This window comes from Nothobranchius furzeri, chromosome 4 (assembly GCF_043380555.1).
Source record: "Nothobranchius furzeri strain GRZ-AD chromosome 4, NfurGRZ-RIMD1, whole genome shotgun sequence".
NCBI classification, from domain to species: domain Eukaryota; kingdom Metazoa; phylum Chordata; class Actinopteri; order Cyprinodontiformes; family Nothobranchiidae; genus Nothobranchius; species Nothobranchius furzeri.
The window spans coordinates 16,199,634-16,217,662 of record NC_091744.1 but is presented as its reverse complement, the minus strand read 5'-3'; the positions used below and the strand labels follow the sequence as shown (position 1 = coordinate 16,217,662).

The 18,029-nt window shown below is 41.3% G+C and overlaps 1 protein-coding gene across 3 annotated transcripts; it reads left to right on the top strand.

Moving 5' to 3' along the window:
* Nucleotides 1-518: 518 nt before the first annotated feature.
* Nucleotides 519-16,631, top strand: ern2 (endoplasmic reticulum to nucleus signaling 2). Of its 3 annotated transcripts, XR_008563855.2 has the most exons (25): nt 519-816; nt 2,292-2,409; nt 2,488-2,521; nt 4,172-4,244; nt 4,352-4,424; nt 4,508-4,630; nt 4,729-4,830; nt 5,804-5,863; nt 5,957-6,173; nt 6,569-6,647; nt 6,776-6,926; nt 7,010-7,152; nt 7,244-7,414; nt 8,827-8,962; nt 9,052-9,156; nt 9,226-9,316; nt 9,550-9,739; nt 9,830-9,926; nt 10,029-10,228; nt 10,515-10,662; nt 10,992-11,119; nt 12,577-12,623; nt 15,776-15,899; nt 15,981-16,048; nt 16,133-16,153. XR_008563855.2 is itself a non-coding variant. In XM_015964484.3 (24 exons), exons 1-24 carry the CDS (start codon nt 751-753, stop codon nt 16,313-16,315), a joined length of 2,877 nt encoding a protein of 958 aa, XP_015819970.1. In that variant the 5' UTR covers nt 519-750; the 3' UTR covers nt 16,316-16,631. The 3 variants fall into 3 exon arrangements, 2 of the variants coding, with proteins under 2 accessions (XP_015819970.1, XP_015819962.1); XM_015964484.3 differs by lacking the exon at nt 12,577-12,623 and having other exon boundaries at nt 9,229-9,316; nt 16,133-16,631; XM_015964476.3 differs by lacking the exon at nt 12,577-12,623 and having other exon boundaries at nt 16,133-16,631.
* The last annotated feature ends 1,398 nt before the right edge of the window (nt 16,632-18,029 follow it).

Sequence of the window (18,029 nt, the reverse complement as noted above, 5' to 3'; positions counted from 1 at the left end):
AGCAACAAGCACATTTACACAATTATATTTGAGTACTCTACTGCAGAAGTTACGAGCAAAAGTGATTTAAAATACTTATAGAAAGGAGGTGATCTAGTAGATTCACATTTTATTCAAATAAATCGATAAAAACAGACACAACCTTGACTTGTAAAGTTGATGATCACTAAGTAATGGGAGTCCTGATTATGGAAAAAGTTAAATCTGTTTTTAAGAACTGATATGCTGTTTTAAAAATGGTCAAAATAAACTTTTTCCAAGTAGTATATGGACGGGTCCTCTGGATTGTGAAATATTAATAAAAACAATTAATCCCTTCACGTTTTTCTGTTGCACAAAAATCATTCTGGTTGCGTCGTCACTTGTCCTGTTGTCTCTTTCCACGTGTTCCAGCTGTTTCCATTGTTCCGCCCCTTTTGTTCTCTTTCTTACTTCTCATTGGTTAGTGTACCTGTCACCCAAGCGACCCTCCCACTTCACTGCTTGGCAGTGTACTCCTGACGTCACGGGTTCCGTCCCAACCACGGAAACATGGAACAGCAACATGACAGTTTGTCATAATAGATTTAAAGCGGCACTCTTGGGTTTATTTTGTAACACTTCACGAGCGGAGCTTGCTGCGGTCAAGCGGTGACAATGCGGCGGTCAGCGACGTAGACGCTGGAAATGAGGAGAGTTCGGCCTCTGTTCTACTAGTCCACCTGTTTGTGTCGGAGCACAACACACAGAGGAGCGAGTGTTTAGGTGGTCATGGGGTCTCCAGCACGCCTCCTACTTTCTCTTCTCCTGTTCTTCTTGGAAGAAACACATTTGCAGGTAAACGTCGAAGCGGTTGCGTGGCTGTTACTGTTGTCAGTTGAGGTTATGTTCTGCTATTTTGTTGCGTATCTGGTATCTGCGTCTATTTCAGGCTCCGTAAGTTGCCAGAGTATGATGGTGGCGGTTTACAGCGCGTGAGCCTAGCTAGTGAACTAGACCAAATTCTTGCTTTGCAAAGTTTAAATAATACATTTATTTAGTCTGGCTTGCCAGGCTAGCGTGAGACAGCTCATTAGCCTCCCCAGAACTGCTAAGACGAGGTTTTACTGTGCGCCCGCGCGCGGACACGAGACTGTTGTGGTACGCAAAGCCGCAGTAACATGTGATCAAATCATAGAATAACAACCATTTTGGGTAAATCTAGAGAATACATTTATTTTCAGTATATTAATATATTTTGCACCGTCAGTTATTTTGTTCAGGATGTGTTGTGGTTTACTCTCAGCATTATTGTACATAATTTTAGCTGAATTAAAAAAAAAGTTCCGGTTTTAGATATAATTGATTGCTGTGGAAGTTGAAGGGTCTATAATGTAGGCTTCCATAAAATATCATTTGCACAAGGTAAGATGTTAGTAACAAAGTAATAATCTTTTTATGAGTTTTAACAGAAAGCACATCACGAACTTTCTGTGTACAAAAGTCTGGACTACTGTTGATAACCCTTTACAATTAAAGTCCCTTTATTAATGTTACTTAGCCCATTATTAAGCATCAATGAACGATTACATTAAGTTGCATTAAGTACTTAAGTAAAATAAATATTAACAACTGCTTAACCATATTATTTTATGCATTACTAAGCAGACCCTTCCCCCCAGCCCTTTGTCCTAACCTTAAAGACACTTAATAGTTAACAATAACAGGTAACGTTAATAAAGGAACACTTTATTATTACTTACTATTGCACTAAGTAACATTAATAAAGGGACCCCTGTTGTAAAGTGTTACCCTATTGTTGATAACTGAAATAAAGTCTTAAACAAGAAATGAAGAATAGCTTTCTTGATGTCTGACATTTTCATTTATAAAACTACATTATGAGTATTTACATATAAATGGTATTGCCGTAAACACCTTTGTCATTTACCAACTGTTGACCCCCGACTGGGTAAATATGAGATCATCGCACCTCATTTCGTCCAGCTGAAATTTATTGTGACCCTAAAAAGCTTATGTTGTAATTATTAACATGAATCTAACCTCATCCTAAACCAAATATTTAATCGAAACACTTTATAAACAAATAATATCCCCATAAGAAGACCCGCACATGTCTCGGCACTGGGTGTGGTTTAAGGAGTGCAATGAAAATAAGGATGTCCTGCTAAATCAGGAACACATGACAGTTACCAGAAGCCTCGACACACCCATTTGTGTAAACTCTGTTACACTAGAATCAAGTCCAATGTTAGGATTCATGAAGCTGCAGCCCTCCCAGGTGTACGATCTCACCTGTCTTTTCCTCTCAGGTTAATGGAGTCAAGTCCGTCACCCTCCCAGAATCCCTTCTGTTCATCTCCACGCTGGATGGAAGTCTGCATGCCGTCTCCAAACAGACCGGAGACATCAAGTGGACCTTACGAGAAGGTTCTTGCACACGCAGTCATTGTTTTATTTTTATTTTTTATTTTTAAAATATTTCATAGCATTTTTATTTTCTTCCAGACCCCATCATTCAAGTGCCTGTTTACCTCACAGAGTGAGTGCCACACTCCCTCTTGGAAACGCGTTGTAAACTAACAGATGAATCCTGCAGGTTTTAAACAGTTTTAGTCTTGTTTACTGTTGAAGGTTTTAACTTGAATTATTTTATTTTTCTCTATTTATTTAAATATGTTCTTGTATGAATGTGTTATCCTGCACTAATTGAAACCTGATCATATCTGTATTTAAGGCTCTGTTTATGCCTGTCATTAAAATGCATCATGTGATATCCCAGCTCTCACAGCGTTAGCCCACAGCTGGCATCTTTATGATCTGATTTCACTTTCTTGCTTTGTATGCAAAAATCCAAAGAGCCACATCATTTCGTTTGGCACGATCCAAGCTCTACAGTCCTGCACACGTCCTGATTAGCAAACATACGCCTGCAGCTCTCAAACAATTACAAGATTGTAGTAAACATGTTCCTACCATCAGGGCATTCACATCTCTAATGTTTATTTGATAGCTAAGCAAATCTCCCTTAAAGATATGGTTTGCTGAATAAATATTTTTTAATGATTATTTCTGATTATAATCTTGAGTTTTTCATGCAGGTTGAACATGAAAAAAGTCTCCTACACCTATCTCCTGCATTAGCTTCTGATTAAAACTAGATGGTGAAACTCTAGGATTAGCATCCAGGAAACAGCAGAGAACATCTCTGCTAATAGAAGCTAACCGTTAGCATTAGCAATTCAACCATATGGCTGAAGCTCCTCCAGGCTTGTGCTATTTGTGGAGATAAGACATCAACTTCGCAGAGCAAACAGTGAGTGTTAGTGTTGCGTTGCTGTTATCCAATCTGAGGTGAGATGCCCAAATATCGTTACTAAAACTTCTCCCAGCCGTTAGCATAAATGTAGGTAGAGTGGATAAGTTGCAATGCACATTTCCACCTCTAGATGGTGGTGTCTGAGAAAATAAACTCTGGATTTCTGCTTTAACAGGCAGATGGGAGAGTTTTTATTTTTTGTTTAATCTTCAAAAAGCTTAGACCAGGGCATTCAACTCCATTCACCGAGTGCCGGTATGCAGCCTGCTTTAATTCTTGCCCTGCATCAACACAGATGATTCACTGGTTCAGCAGCTCATCAAACTCTGCAGTAGCCTGTTAATCACCTGCTGATTAAAACCAGGTGTGTTGGAGGAGGGAAACAACAAAAACATGCTGGGTACTGGCACTTGGGGAAGGGAGTTGACTGCTCCTGGCGTAGACCAAAAGCAAAAATATAAATATAGTTATTGTTGCTCTTGCAGTAAAATAAAAAACAAGGATCGAACACCTTCCCCCTCAGATCAGGACCTCTCCTTTCTGAATGTGAAAGCATCGACACAAATTGGTTTTTAATCACTCATAGTGACCAAATAAACAGTTTATTCATTAATCATTAGTGGGAATGAACATGAACACAACCTTCAGTGTCTGGCCCTGGGTTTATTGGTGCACTCTTTTTCTTTTAATTTGCTTTAGAATCATTTAGTTTAGTTTTCTTTTGGGAACAACAAATGATGGCAGTGAATAAATGTAATTACACCTTTACTATATAAAGTGTTTTAGCTCTAAAACTGACGTAATCATTCTAAAACGCTTTTCTACACATTTAACTCATTCTGGTCACTGAATGATTTTATGTGTTTCATTCAGGCTGGGTTTCCTCCCAGACCCCAATGATGGCAGTTTGTATGTTCTTGGTGGAAAGCACAAGGAAGGCCTGATGGTGAGAAGACTCACTCGTCGTGTGCACGAGTTGGTCAGAGTTAGCTTTTTTTTTGGATGATTATTTGTTTATCATCTCACTGCCACATTGTTCTGCTGAGTCTGCAGAAACTGCCTTTCACCATCCCAGAGCTGGTTCAGTCCGCTCCATGCAGAAGTTCTGATGGCGTCCTTTATACAGGTCAGTCATAACAGGTGTGTGTTAACACATCTAATTACTGTTTGTAGATAATTGTGTGTGTGTGTGTGTGTGTGTGTGTGCAGGAAAAAAACACGATGCGTGGTTTGTAGTGGATCCTGAAACGGGCGAGAAGCAAACAAGTTTAACCACCTCGTCCTCGGAGTCCATCTGTCCCAACACTCCTTTACTCTACATAGGACGAACAGGTTTGCCACACAGCCTGAGAGTGCACCTGTGTGTGTGTGTGTGTGTGTTGCTGAGAAAAAAAACCCTCAATGTCAAGGTGTGTTTGTGTGTTTTACAGAATATATGCTCACCATGTTTGATACGAAAACACAAGAGCTGCGATGGAACGCCACGTACAACGATTACTCGGCTCATCCTTATGATGAGAAGCAAGACTACAGTACGTTCCTGCACACACACACACACACACACACACACACACACACACACACACACACACACACACACACACACACACACACACACACTCACACACACACACACACACACACACACACATACACACACACACACACACACACACACACACACACACACACACACACACACACACACGCAACTTTGTTTTTCTATCCATATTAGGACTTTGTATTGGCTTCCATTCATTTTAGTAACTGCATTTATGCCTAACCCAAATCCTTACCATAACCATATAACCCTAACCCGTGTATTCACATCTTCTGTGTAAACCTCACCCCTAAGCCTAAAGCATGGAGTTCACCATGTTAGGAGCGGGTTTTGGTCCTAACACGGACCATCGGTCTTCAGAACATTAGTGAAAATGCCATTTTTGGTCCTAATTAGGATAGCTGTACAAGTACTTACACACACACACACACACACACACACACACACACACACACACACACACACACACACACACACAAAGTTAAATACACTTTGTTTGCTCAAACCACTCAACCAGTAAGAGGCGTTATACTGGTTCATTTGTACTTTCTGAAACAAGTCAGGACTTTGCTTGTTTATCTTATTGCTTTACATAAAAACTTTGTAATGTATGACGCAGTAATGATGGGTACATACTCACAGTGGTTCTCATGGACGCTTCTAATCCACTACTGCTCGAGGGCCCCAGGAGCACCTGTTGGTTTTTGTTTTCTCTGTCCTCCAAAGCCAATCAATCTGTTTTATTTGTTGAGACATCCTTAGTCGTGAGGTGTAGCGGTATTTAGTCTACGCAGGTTTTATGCAAAATAACATTTTTTAAACCAAATCGTTAATAACTATACACTTTGCAAGTTTTTTTCACAGAGAAGAACCTCCATTAGACCATTTCCTAAGGCAATGTAAAACGTATTTGAACATCACCTTCTGTATGTGTTTTCCTCCAGAAATGGCCCACCTGGTCTCCAGCGGCGACGGTCTAGTTGTGACAGTTGACAGAGAGACAGGTAGAGGGCGCTGTGTGGCTTTTATGTAAATATTTCCCCTATTTTTCATCTCTGTCCTCCCAGTAAAGTCCTGAGTGTCGTCTTGTTTTGCAGGTGACGTCCTGTGGACTCAGAACTACGGTTCACCTGTCGTAGGGGTTTATCTGTACTACGAGGACTCCCTGAGACATGCCCCTCACATGTCCCTCGCCATGGAAACGCTGCGTTTCCTCACTTTCTCCTCTGCCAAAGATCAAGCTGAAGCACACTCCACCTTAAAGTGGAGCTACCAGTTTGTGAAGGAGCAAGCCAGTGCACAAACACAACTAGTGTAAGGAAGTTCTCACTTACCACTGATGGTGACCATCATCAGAAGGTTGTAGGAGAACCATAAGCTTTCCCTGTACGGTCGAATTTTCAAATAATAAAATAAAATTAACATTTAAAAGGAGAAACTGTCATTAACCTGATCTTTATTGGAATATTTTAAATGTTTTCTAGTATTTTACTGTTCATATGACCAATTACAAATATTCTTCCCTTGTTGGACATGGAGTTTTATTGTTTGGTTTCAGTTATGTGAGATAAAATGTTCTAGCTCTGTATTTTTAACTCCAGATAAGTGTTTGTTGTGTGACTGGGATACAGAATGATCAAAAAAGGAAGCGTCTAAATCAGCTGAAAACATCTGAGATCAGATACTAACCCAGCTTTTGTCCCTTTTAGTCCAACTCTCTACGTTGGAAAATTAGACTCCCACCTCTACGCTTCCACTTCACTGGTGCACCGTGGGGTCTCATTAGTGGTGAGTGCCATAACTAATCAGATTTTATCATATGAACAAACATACTCTCTACTGATGACATAAAACAGCACACTGGCTCAGGTATCAGAGCTAGGGTGACCTATCTGTGCTGTTTGTTGCCATGGCAGCCTCGAGGACTGATGCTAGGTCGGATCGAGGGTCCGGTGACGGCTGGAGTGACGGTCAGTCATAGAGGGGAGTGTGAGATCACACCATCCACTGATGTGCAGTATCCACCGGGGAGCACACACAGCCAGAAGAACCACTGGCTGCTAATCGGTAACGCCGTAGAAACACGGCCCACAGAGGGAACAGCATTACCGTCGTAGTGGTGATGTGTGGGTTTTATCTTTGTGCTAAAGGTCACCACGAGCTTCCTCCAGTGGCCCACACCACCATGCTGAGGGATTTCCCAGCAAACCTGCAGAGTTCTGGAGAAGTGGTCATCCCCCCTCAATCTCCCGCCTCTCCAGTCTCCCCTGCATCCTCCTACTATCAGCGCTATGTGAGTCATAAACACTACATCCACAGCTTGTTAAAATCAAAGAACACGAACTCCTGATCATGTATCCTCTCTTTCTTCTCACGTCTTTCAGTTCCAGACGGGTTCTGGAAGCCACAACAAACCATCTGATGAAAAAACAATGAGACGTGCTGATAACCCGTCCTCCATGCTGCCTGTATATGTGACTCAGGACCGTCTGACACTGACGGTCATCACAGTCCTGCTGGGAGGATGGCTCATCCTGATGCTCACAATTCCGTTTGTGAGTTTATGTGTGCTTCTTTCTGATGTATTTGAAACGTGCGTCTGCTTTTTAAAGTAACACTGAGCAGTTTCCTGCTCCCCCGCCCTACTGGTTGAAAGTGGAATTACAACAGTTGTAAACAACACTGCTGCAGCCTGTTGTAGCTAGCGCTAACAGCTAACTAACACTAACGAGAGCCAACTAATGCTAAAATTTACCACGATGTAAAAAGATTCACCGTTGAACAAAAAAAACATTATTACTTACAAGTCCAGCAGCAACAAAACCAGGTCACCATCAGCTCATGATTTTGTAGCCTCGTTTAGCTCCCTCAAACTAGCGTAGGTCACGCTAATGTTCACGCTTTGCCTTGCCTCAAAAGACATTACTGTCTTACTTTTACGTCCAGGCTCCGCCATCATGCCAACAGAAAAGTAAACTTCTTTTTTGTCTTCTTGTGCTTTTGATTGACGATCGGCGACCAGGGGCGGATTTAGGACTGAAGAAGATCCGGGGCTTAACACACGCACGCACGCACGCACGCACGCACGCACGCACGCACGCACGCACGCACACACACACACACACACACACACACACACACACACACACGTAACACGCACTAGTCTTTTCATAAAACATTCGGGGCTTGAGCCCAAGTAGCCGGGTCTAACGCCACCCCTGTCGGCAACTAAAAAATTCTAACTCTTAGCACAACAGCTAACAGCCGTAAAGCATGTAAAGAGCGCCCCCTATAGAGCACCTACCCACTCCACAAAACTGTTAAGTATGGTTCCATTTTTAGTTATTTTTTATAACACAGAAAAGGTTTTTTATTACCTTGCTGACAGTTTTGTTTGCCGACTGCTAAACTTCCTCAGAACTAAAAATGGAATTAGAAACCAGGCACAGCAAGAACGTACCAAAGATGTTAAGTACAGTATCTGGCCAGTAGAGGGCTGCAGAGTGGTGTCACATATGAAACTGGTCAAGTTTCTAACTCAACAATCATTGAGATCAATGTTAAAGCTCTATCTTAAAGTAAATAAAACTATTTAGTGTTAATTTAATATCTATAACTCCAGCTGAGAATAAAAATAAGTCATGAGCAGAAGTGGTTTGATTCTGTCCAAATGAGACTTCACAATATCTATATGTACTGTGTCATTAAGAGTTAAGGTAAGTTACCTTTATGCACTAAAGATAAGCAAGATGATTAAAAAAACACACAAACAGATGCTGAAAGTCAAAAATCTCATGTCATTCAGATGTCATTTTTCTCTTGACTCATATGTTCCATTTGGTATAAATTTAGTTAAATATAGCTTATAATTATTGAGAAGAACCTGCAAGTTTTAATCATCAAATGTTTCCATCTTATCTTCACTGTTTGTTTAACTTCAGCTCTAAATGGCCGTATGTGTCTGCAGCGTAAAGCCCAACAGCTGAGAGCTCAGAGGCAGCTGGAGGAGGAGTTGGAGACCCACCTGCAGCGGATGCAGACGAACAGTCAGACTATGGTTTCTGCAGACAGCAGCCAGGTCACGGATGCCAGCGTCACAAGCAGTATGTTACTTTTAAAAGGCTTTTTTGTCTAATTATCTGTTAGGCTTCTTCTAAAGCTGTGACATTTATTTCTACCTTTCTGTAATTAGGCTCTCCGTCAGCATCAAACCATGTTACACCAAATGGCCACAGTCACATCAGAAACCAGCCAGATGCAGATAAAAACAGATCAGCTGATCACAAACCCACAGAGGGTAGGACATACGCTTTCAGTTTTCAGAAATGAGGAAAAAAGACCATTTTAATGCATTTATAACTTCCAGCAGAAGGAAACAATGAAGTACTGGTGGGTAAAATCTCCTTCGCTCCCTCTGAAGTACTGGGACACGGCACAGCTGGGACATTTGTCTTCAGGTACGGTACAATTACATCATTGTGATACATGTTTAGCTACTGTTTCACCCAGGAAATGCTCGCACATGACACACAGTGAGATAGGAATCCACAAATCAGAGCAGTCCTTACAGAACTTTATATAAATCTGCTCATTACAGATGACATGTCCTAATGTAATGGCAATTCCAGTGTAAGTTGCAAACTAGTAAAAAAAAAAAAAAATATATATATATGTTTATTTGTTTTTAAAGGGGCAAGTTTGATGGGCGCCACATTGCTGTGAAGCGAATCCTGCCGGAGTGTTTTGAGGTGGCCGAGCGGGAGGTGCAGCTTCTCCGGGAGTCCGACACGCATCCAAATGTGATCCGATACTTCTGCACAGAGAGAGACCGCCTCTTCACTTACATCGCCATCGAGCTGGGTGCTGCAACGCTGCAACAGGTCTGGCTGCACCGCAGCTTAGTTAATGAACTGAATGTCCTTTAATGAGGGGCTAATTCGTCTGCCTTTATTTGATCGTTTTCTCGGCAGTACGTGGAGGATCCATCTTGTTTTTCTGAGCTGAGTCCTATAACTCTTCTGGAACAGACCATGTGTGGCCTCTCTCACCTCCACTCACTCAATATAGGTCAGAAGTACTCATGTTTGTTTTATTAAGAAGTCGGTAAACATAATAAAACTGTAAGAACTCTTTAAATGAACACATTTTCTCTGTGCTCTTCTCCTTTAGTCCATCGAGATCTGAAGCCAAGGAACATTCTGCTCTCCGGGCCGAACTCTCTGGGTCAAGTCCGAGCTCTCATCTCAGACTTTGGACTCTGTAAGAAGATCCCGGATGGTCAGAAGAGCTTCTCTTTGAGGTCTGGAATCCCGGGAACCGAAGGATGGATTGCTCCAGAAGTGCTGCGAAACACACCTGGAAGTAAACCAGTAAGATCTGCACGTGCACACACACACACACACACACACACACACACACACACACACACACACACACACACACACACACACACACACACACACACACACACACACACACACACACACACACACACACACACACACACACACACACACACATCGCATAGGGTGGGTTTTCTTTGACTTCATGACTGAATGAAGATAAAACTGGAATGTGTTTGTTTTGTGTGTGTGTCTCTGGTTTGCAGATGTAAATATATGTTTTTATATTTACGTGATCCTGTTTTAACTCCAGACATCAGCGGTGGACGTGTTCTCAGCGGGCTGTGTGTTTTATTACGTGGTCAGCAGGGGGCAGCACCCCTTTGGTGATGCATTGAGACGGCAGATCAACATCCTGGCAGGAGAGTATTCCCTCTCCGACTTTATGGAGGATATTCACGGTGAGTCTAGTTCTGCACACGGTTTTTCAGCTGTGAATAAAAAAAAATCATGTTAACAAGAAACAGTGTTTTCTTGTCTTGCAACTTTATTGTGCATCGTCCTCAACAGATCGATTATTTGAGATAACGGTCCTGTTGCCCAACCCAGCTTTCACCTATTTGGACCACCATTTTTAGAATCAAGACGCAAAAACAATTTATCCAGTTACTTCCTTCAACATCAGCGGGAACAAAATGAACAAATCTGATCTTTTTCCTGCTCCAGTGAAAGAGGCATACATTGATCCGTGACTGACCAGAACCCCATCTGTGTATCTGTGCTCTGTTAGATGATGTCATAGCAAAAGATCTGATTGAACAAATGATCGATGCTGATGCAGAGTCACGCCCCTCCACCGCCTGTGTGCTCAAACATCCGTTCTTCTGGAGCCCGGAGAAGCAGCTGCTCTTTTTCCAGGTGTGGTAAATCACTTCTTTGTGGTCATTTCAATAATCCAAGTTTGGCTTTTGGCTGTAATTTTGTAAATATTTTTAAGGACATTTGATTTTGTTTAGGCATAAATACCTAGAGGTATTTCTACGGAAATAAAACCATCTTCAGTCTCTGTGCCATTTAATTACATTTGCTTGCTGCCATATTACCTAGAGATGGATAAGTGGGGAAAAGCGTTTTGTAACCAGCCCATTCATTCTCCTGATGCGGCAGTATTCTGTTAGCGTTAGCTTAGCATAAACAACGTTAGTGAATGGTAACAGCTAGCAATTTGTGTGGAAAAGTTGTGAAAATGATTCAATAATGATCCTAATTTTTCATGGCAACCTCAATAATCATATTATTAACATAACATCAAATTCAAATTGCTAACACTAGCATACAAAGTCAGAGATGGTACGGCTCCCATCTACCTGAATCCTCTTGAAAAGGCTTACGTCTCGGCCCGGCCGCTCCGGTCATCACAGGATCGTCGGCTAGCAGTGCCTACACCACGCTCAGGACAATCCAGACTCTTGTCATGCACCGTTCCACTAATGTGGAATGACCTACCAAGCACTACAACAGTGGTCCGCAAATGGTGGCCCGCGGGCCGGATGAGCCCTCTCTTTGTGGCCCCCAAACCCCGCGCCCACCCCTCACCCTCGACGGCCGACCGGGAGGTGTAGGATAGATAGAGCTGAGGAAAATAATCAAATAATCAATGCATGAGATGCGGGCATAAACGATTCTGCATCATAGAAGAGAACCATAATTTTAGTGGAATGTGGGTTTGTTATTTTAACGGCGGCGCCAGCGCAGCATCCACATCTGTCAGAGCGGTGTTCTCCACATTTACCGGGTAGGAAACTTTGATCTGCCTTTATGTGGTACTGCAGGGCTGAGCGCTGGAGTTATAACCTGAGACCGAACAGAATCAGCCCGATCGGTTCTGCTGGATTTGGGCTGTGAATTATGTTAATTGAGCGAGTTTATGTGTGGCGTGCTCCGCTCACTCGATCAGCGACTGAGAGAGAGAGAGAAGGTCAGAGGACGCTCTCCAAACATGCATTATTATTTTCATAAGTTCATTATTGTTTCTCCTGGAAGTGCACAGTCAGACCAAGTGATGTGATGTTGGGAGATCAATTCACTTCAATTCAATTCAAAAATACTTTATTAATCCCAGAGGGAAATTGATTAAATTGATCCGGTCTTGGGGAGGGGGCGGGGTCAGTGACCGCGGCTGCAGCGTAATCATCTTATTTAGGGACACAGAGAAGTTAAAAGGAGAGAGAAATAGAAGATAGAAGTTCTGGTTCCACTTTATTCTTTTGTTTCATGATGATAAACTGATGTTAAATTCAGCTTAAAGAGAAACTGGGAGGAAGCTTTGGTTCATTTGAAGTTACAGGAGGTCTGTCTTCTGTCTGCTCCTCCAGAGACAGCATGGACATGAGGGTCACACGGTGAGGGTCCCACAGGACAGGTTAGTGCAGTCACAAAGCCAAGCTGGAGGGGGACAGGTGCTGTTCTTCATATTGCAAGCTTGTGCGTTTTGTGCGTCACAGCCAGCGATCCAAACAGCCCCCCCCCCCCCCCCAACACCCACACACACACAACCACCCCGCCCCCCACCCCGCCCGGCCCTCTTGCTTCTGGGTCTTTTTTGTGAGTGGCCCTCGGACCATTATAATTGAGAACCCTGCACTACAAGAACAGGGGCTTCCTTTTCGACTTTCAAGAAACTCCTGAAGACCCTGCTCTTCAGAGAGCATCTTCTAAACTAGCACCCTCCCTGCACCCGTCCCCCCCCTCTACCATCCACTCCTTGTTCCCTCCTCTCCATGATTCATCATGCTGCCTCACTGCCACCTACGACTGACTGGAAATTGCTTGTTGTTGTTGTTAGCCTCGAGGGCAACATGCCGATTTAACTTGTAAGTCGCTTTGGACAAAAGCGTCTGCTAAATACATAAACATAAACATAGCATAACATAGCATAACACAACATAACACAACACAACATAACACAACATAACATAACACAACACAACACAACATAACATAACACAACATAACATAACACAGCATAACACAACACAACATAACACAACATAACACAACACAACTTAACACAACACAACATAACATAACATAACACAACATAACACAACACAACTTAACACAACACAACATAACAACACAACATAACGTAACATAACACAACATAACACAACACAACACAGCATAACATAACACAACATAACACAACTTAACACAACACAACATAACATAACATAACACAACATAACACAACACAACATAACACAACATAACACAACACAACACAACATAACACAACATAACACAACATAACACAACATAACATAACACAACACAACACAACACAACATAACATAACATAACATAATATAACATAACATAACACAACATAACACAACATAACATACAACACAACACAACATAACATAACACAACATAACACAATACAACACAACATAACATAACATAACACAACACAACATAACACAACACAACATAACATAGCACAACACAACATAACACCACATAACATAACACCACATAACATCAATCAATCAATCAATCAAATTTTATTTCTAAAGCGCTTTTCAAACAAAGTGTTATTCAAAGTGCTTTACAAAATGACCCCAGATTCCCATAACAGGTTAAAAACATTAACAAACATATGCAATCACACGCACACATACACAGACTCACACACACACACGAGTAAAAATTATATTAGGCTGAGTCCAGATGAGCCAAGTATGGTAACGCAAGGAAACGCCATCAGAGGAGCCGTCTGTCCCGGCAGCATCAGGTCTTCCACACTAAGTCAGGGCGCTCAGTGGAGGGGGAGCATAGACCCCCACCTATAGAGCGCCCAGGAAGCTACAGTCGACCACCGCTCCCGGGGCAGAGGGCCCCCACAGAGGAAACACTGGATTAAAATGAGTAAAAATGTAATAAAAGAGCTAATATAAATGACAACAATTAGAAAATAAGTAATAAATAAAATCATAGACAGTAAAATAATAATTTAAATAATAAAACTGTGCTAAAATATAATCATATAGAACATGCAAAGCAAGTAATAAAATATAATCATGTAAAACGAGAAATAAAACTGTAGTAAATATTTAGATAAAAGCTAACCTAAAAAGATGGGTCTTGAGTTTTGACTTAAAAACATGAACGTTCTCTGCGGCCCTGAGGTCCTCTGGCAGCTCGTTCCAGAGGCGAGGGCCATAACACTGGAAGGACACCTCGCCGTGAGTTTGTGTCTTGACTTTAGGGATGACCAGGAGACGCCTGCCAGAGGAGCGCAGAGGCCGCGAGGGTTCATATTGTAAAAGCAGTTCTGATAGATAAGAAGGCCCAAGACCATTAAGACACATAACACAACATAACATAACACAACACAACATAACATAACACAACATAACACAATACAACACAACATAACATAACACAACATAACACAACATAACACAACATAACATAACATAGCATAACACAACATAACACAACACAACATAACACAACACAACATAGCACAACACAACATAACACAACACAACATAACACAACACAACATAACACAACACAGCATAACATAACACAACATAACACAATACAACACAACATAACATAACACAACATAACACAACACAACACAACATAGCATAACACAACATAACACAACACAACATAACACAACACAACATAGCACAACACAACATAACACAACACAACATAACACAACATAACACAACACAGCATAACATAACACAATACAACACAACATAACATAACATAACACAACATAACACAACACAACACAACATAGCATAACACAACATAACACAACATAACATAACACAACATAACATAGCATAACACAACATAACATAACACGACATAACACAACACAACATAACATAGCATAACACAACATAACATAACACAACATAACATAACACAACACAGCATAACACAACATAACACAACACAACACAGCATAACACAACATAACACAGCATAACACAGCATAACACAACACAGCATAGCATAGCATAACATAACATAACATAAAGGAATTACATTAGCAGATGTAGACTTGGGACTACATCACGACAAAGCACCGCTGTAAGCTGCAACTGCAAGGTGCAAGAACATCATACAACGGCCCAAAAGTCATGTACTCTGCCATTTTTAGTGCTGCTTACTTTGCTGTTCCTTCAAACAACCACGCCGAGTGCAGGCCTTGTAGACACGCATTTGCGTTTTTGGAAATAGGTGTCTTTTTGAACTTTAATGATTGAAATGCAAGCTGTTACCATTCACTTACATTGTTTATGCTAGGCTAAAGCTAACAGAATAGTGCCAGATTAGGAGAATGACTGGGCTCTCTTGGTAATCGGGCAAAAGACTAAATTTCACGTATTGCTGGAATATCTCCTTCACTAAAGCTCCATAAGGATTTAGCAGTTTTATTATTATGTTTCTGATTTTTTACTATGATAAAGATGTTGGTGGGTATGTCTCCTGCCTGTTTCCTGTCTGATCAGCCTTTGCTCTTCTCTGTTTTTAAAGGATGTGAGTGACCGAATAGAGAAGGAGCCAGCTGACAGTCCTGTAGTGGTCAGACTGGAGACGGCAGGAAGGACGGTGGTCCGAACCAACTGGAGGATGCACATCTCTGGGCCTCTACAGACAGGTACACACAACAACACTCCAGTGCAGGAAAACGGATCCACAAACAGTTTGTCTGAAGGAATTTTTCTCATGTGAAATTCAGACTTGAGGCGTTTCAGGACGTATAAAGGAAACTCTGTGAGAGATCTGCTACGAGCCATGAGAAATAAGGTCAGAGAGCATGATGTCTTTGTTGTTTTTCTTTTCTTTAAATCCACATTTGAAAACTTTCACTCAATATTTCAACCCTAACAGAAGCATCACTACCACGAGCTGCCGCTGGACGTGCGGGAGACTCTGGGTGAGCTGCCAGAAGGATTTGTCATCTACTTCACCTCTCGGTTTCCACGGTTACTGATGCACACACACACTGCTTTACATATCTGCGCTCATGAGAGGCTGTTTCTCCCCTACTATCTGCCACCCAAAGCCAATTAGCTTTCACATGACAGCACCCCGTTATTGCTTTTGTAAAGCCTGTGCTGCTGTTTAAGGGGATTACAGCGCTGTGAAAATGTTGTTTATATCTTAGGTTGTTTTTATAGATTCATTATATTGTATTTTATTTGACCCTTTTTATTATTTATTATAAAGACAGTTTTAACTATTGGCTTCTGGGAAATTTTGTTTCTGGGAAACAACACTGAAGACGTAAATGTATTAGCAATAGAGCTAAATCCAGACTGAAAATGTTGCAGTGACAGTGGAGTGATTTTAAAACCTATTTAAAAAAATAAAAATAATAAACATAAAATGACGTGCTCCAGACAGACAAATGATCGGTTTTTACTAACAATAACAATTAGAAGATGCTAACTAAGCTGAGCTTCAGCTTGCTTTTAATTACCATAATACTCGGTTGTCAGGATTGGGTCATAAAATTAAGACCAAATTCAAAACAACAAATGTTGTAATTCAGCTTAACAAACTTGGCTGAAAGAGAGAGATGTGATCTACTTTTGAGATCTCTAGTGTGGATTTAAACATGCAAACTTTGTTGCAGGCCTGTGGGAAGTTCAGTCACTGAACTTTAAAGAAAAAAGAGAAAACAGCTGTTATTTAATAAGTGTTGGATGATTGCATGTCAGAAAACATAAAGTATTGTCTGGTTACTCCATTAAACATCTCTGGCTTCTGTTGCTGCTTTTCCCATCTGTACCAGAGACGTCACAATATTTATCAGTCGTGTGTGTGTGTGTGTGTGTGTGTGTGTGTGTGTGTGTGTGTGTGTGTTGGGATGGTAGCTACACCTTTGCTCTGATGAAACAGAACATCCCGGTATCAGATCACAGATGTAACAATTTGCTGCTGAACATCTGATTTTTGATCCTGTCTGCAGCAGATGGATGTGAACCTGACCCACTGGGTCACTATTCTGCTGCACTTTTATGTCCTGTTACTGTTTAATGCTATTTGTCTTTATATAGAGTGAATGATAAAAGTTGTACTTTTGTACTCAAATTTTTTTGAAGGGTTGAATAAAACCAATGCTCTGGGTGTGCCATAGAATAAATGAGTTTCTTTCACTTGTTAATTTTCACCTGTTTTGTGTTTCTCCCTTACGTTATTTTTGATTGTTCATAATCAGTGTGTAATGAGAAAGTTCATATATTTTACCTATAGTGTGTTCTAAGTAGTGTGTACAAAAGTCACCTCAGGACGTTCTACAGTAAAAGCAAAGCAGTTTAATTCAAACCCACTTGCTATCAAATTTTCTGTCATTCACAATTCCTTCAAATCAATAAACACCAGAATCCAGCTCCACTGGTTGCCACGTTACAGTTTACAGTTGCTGTTTTTTCTCACAAATCTTGAGCATAATCTGTCGGCATGAAAAACTTTTGCACCCGGTTTTTGTTCTTGCAAAATACTGCCGTACGTCTCTGTTCCTACCAGCAGAGGGAGACATCCACCCATCCCAAAACTGCTCCTCCAAACTGGTCGAAACGAGTTTTAGTTACAATTTAAATGTCTGATCATGTAATAACATTAAAAATGTTTGTTTTCTTGCGCTAACAGACAAAACACTGCTGAGAGCATGCTGTAAAGCAGCTTAAATGTCAGGCACGAGTTTATTTCTCTGTCATTGGGAGTCTAAACAGAAGAGGTTTAATGATACTGCGGGCCAGGGCAGCAATGTGTCACGGTCAAA

Bases quoted from the DNA above. Each gene is read 5' to 3' on its own strand.
- ern2 (XM_015964476.3), top strand. From the start codon at position 751: ATGGGGTCTCCAGCACGCCTCCTACTTTCTCTTCTCCTGTTCTTCTTG. The intron at 7,153-7,243 runs GTGAGTCATAAA...CACGTCTTTCAG, and splicing joins CCTCCTACTATCAGCGCTAT to TTCCAGACGGGTTCTGGAAG. The intron at 9,317-9,549 runs GTACGGTACAAT...TTGTTTTTAAAG, and splicing joins GCTGGGACATTTGTCTTCAG to GGGCAAGTTTGATGGGCGCC.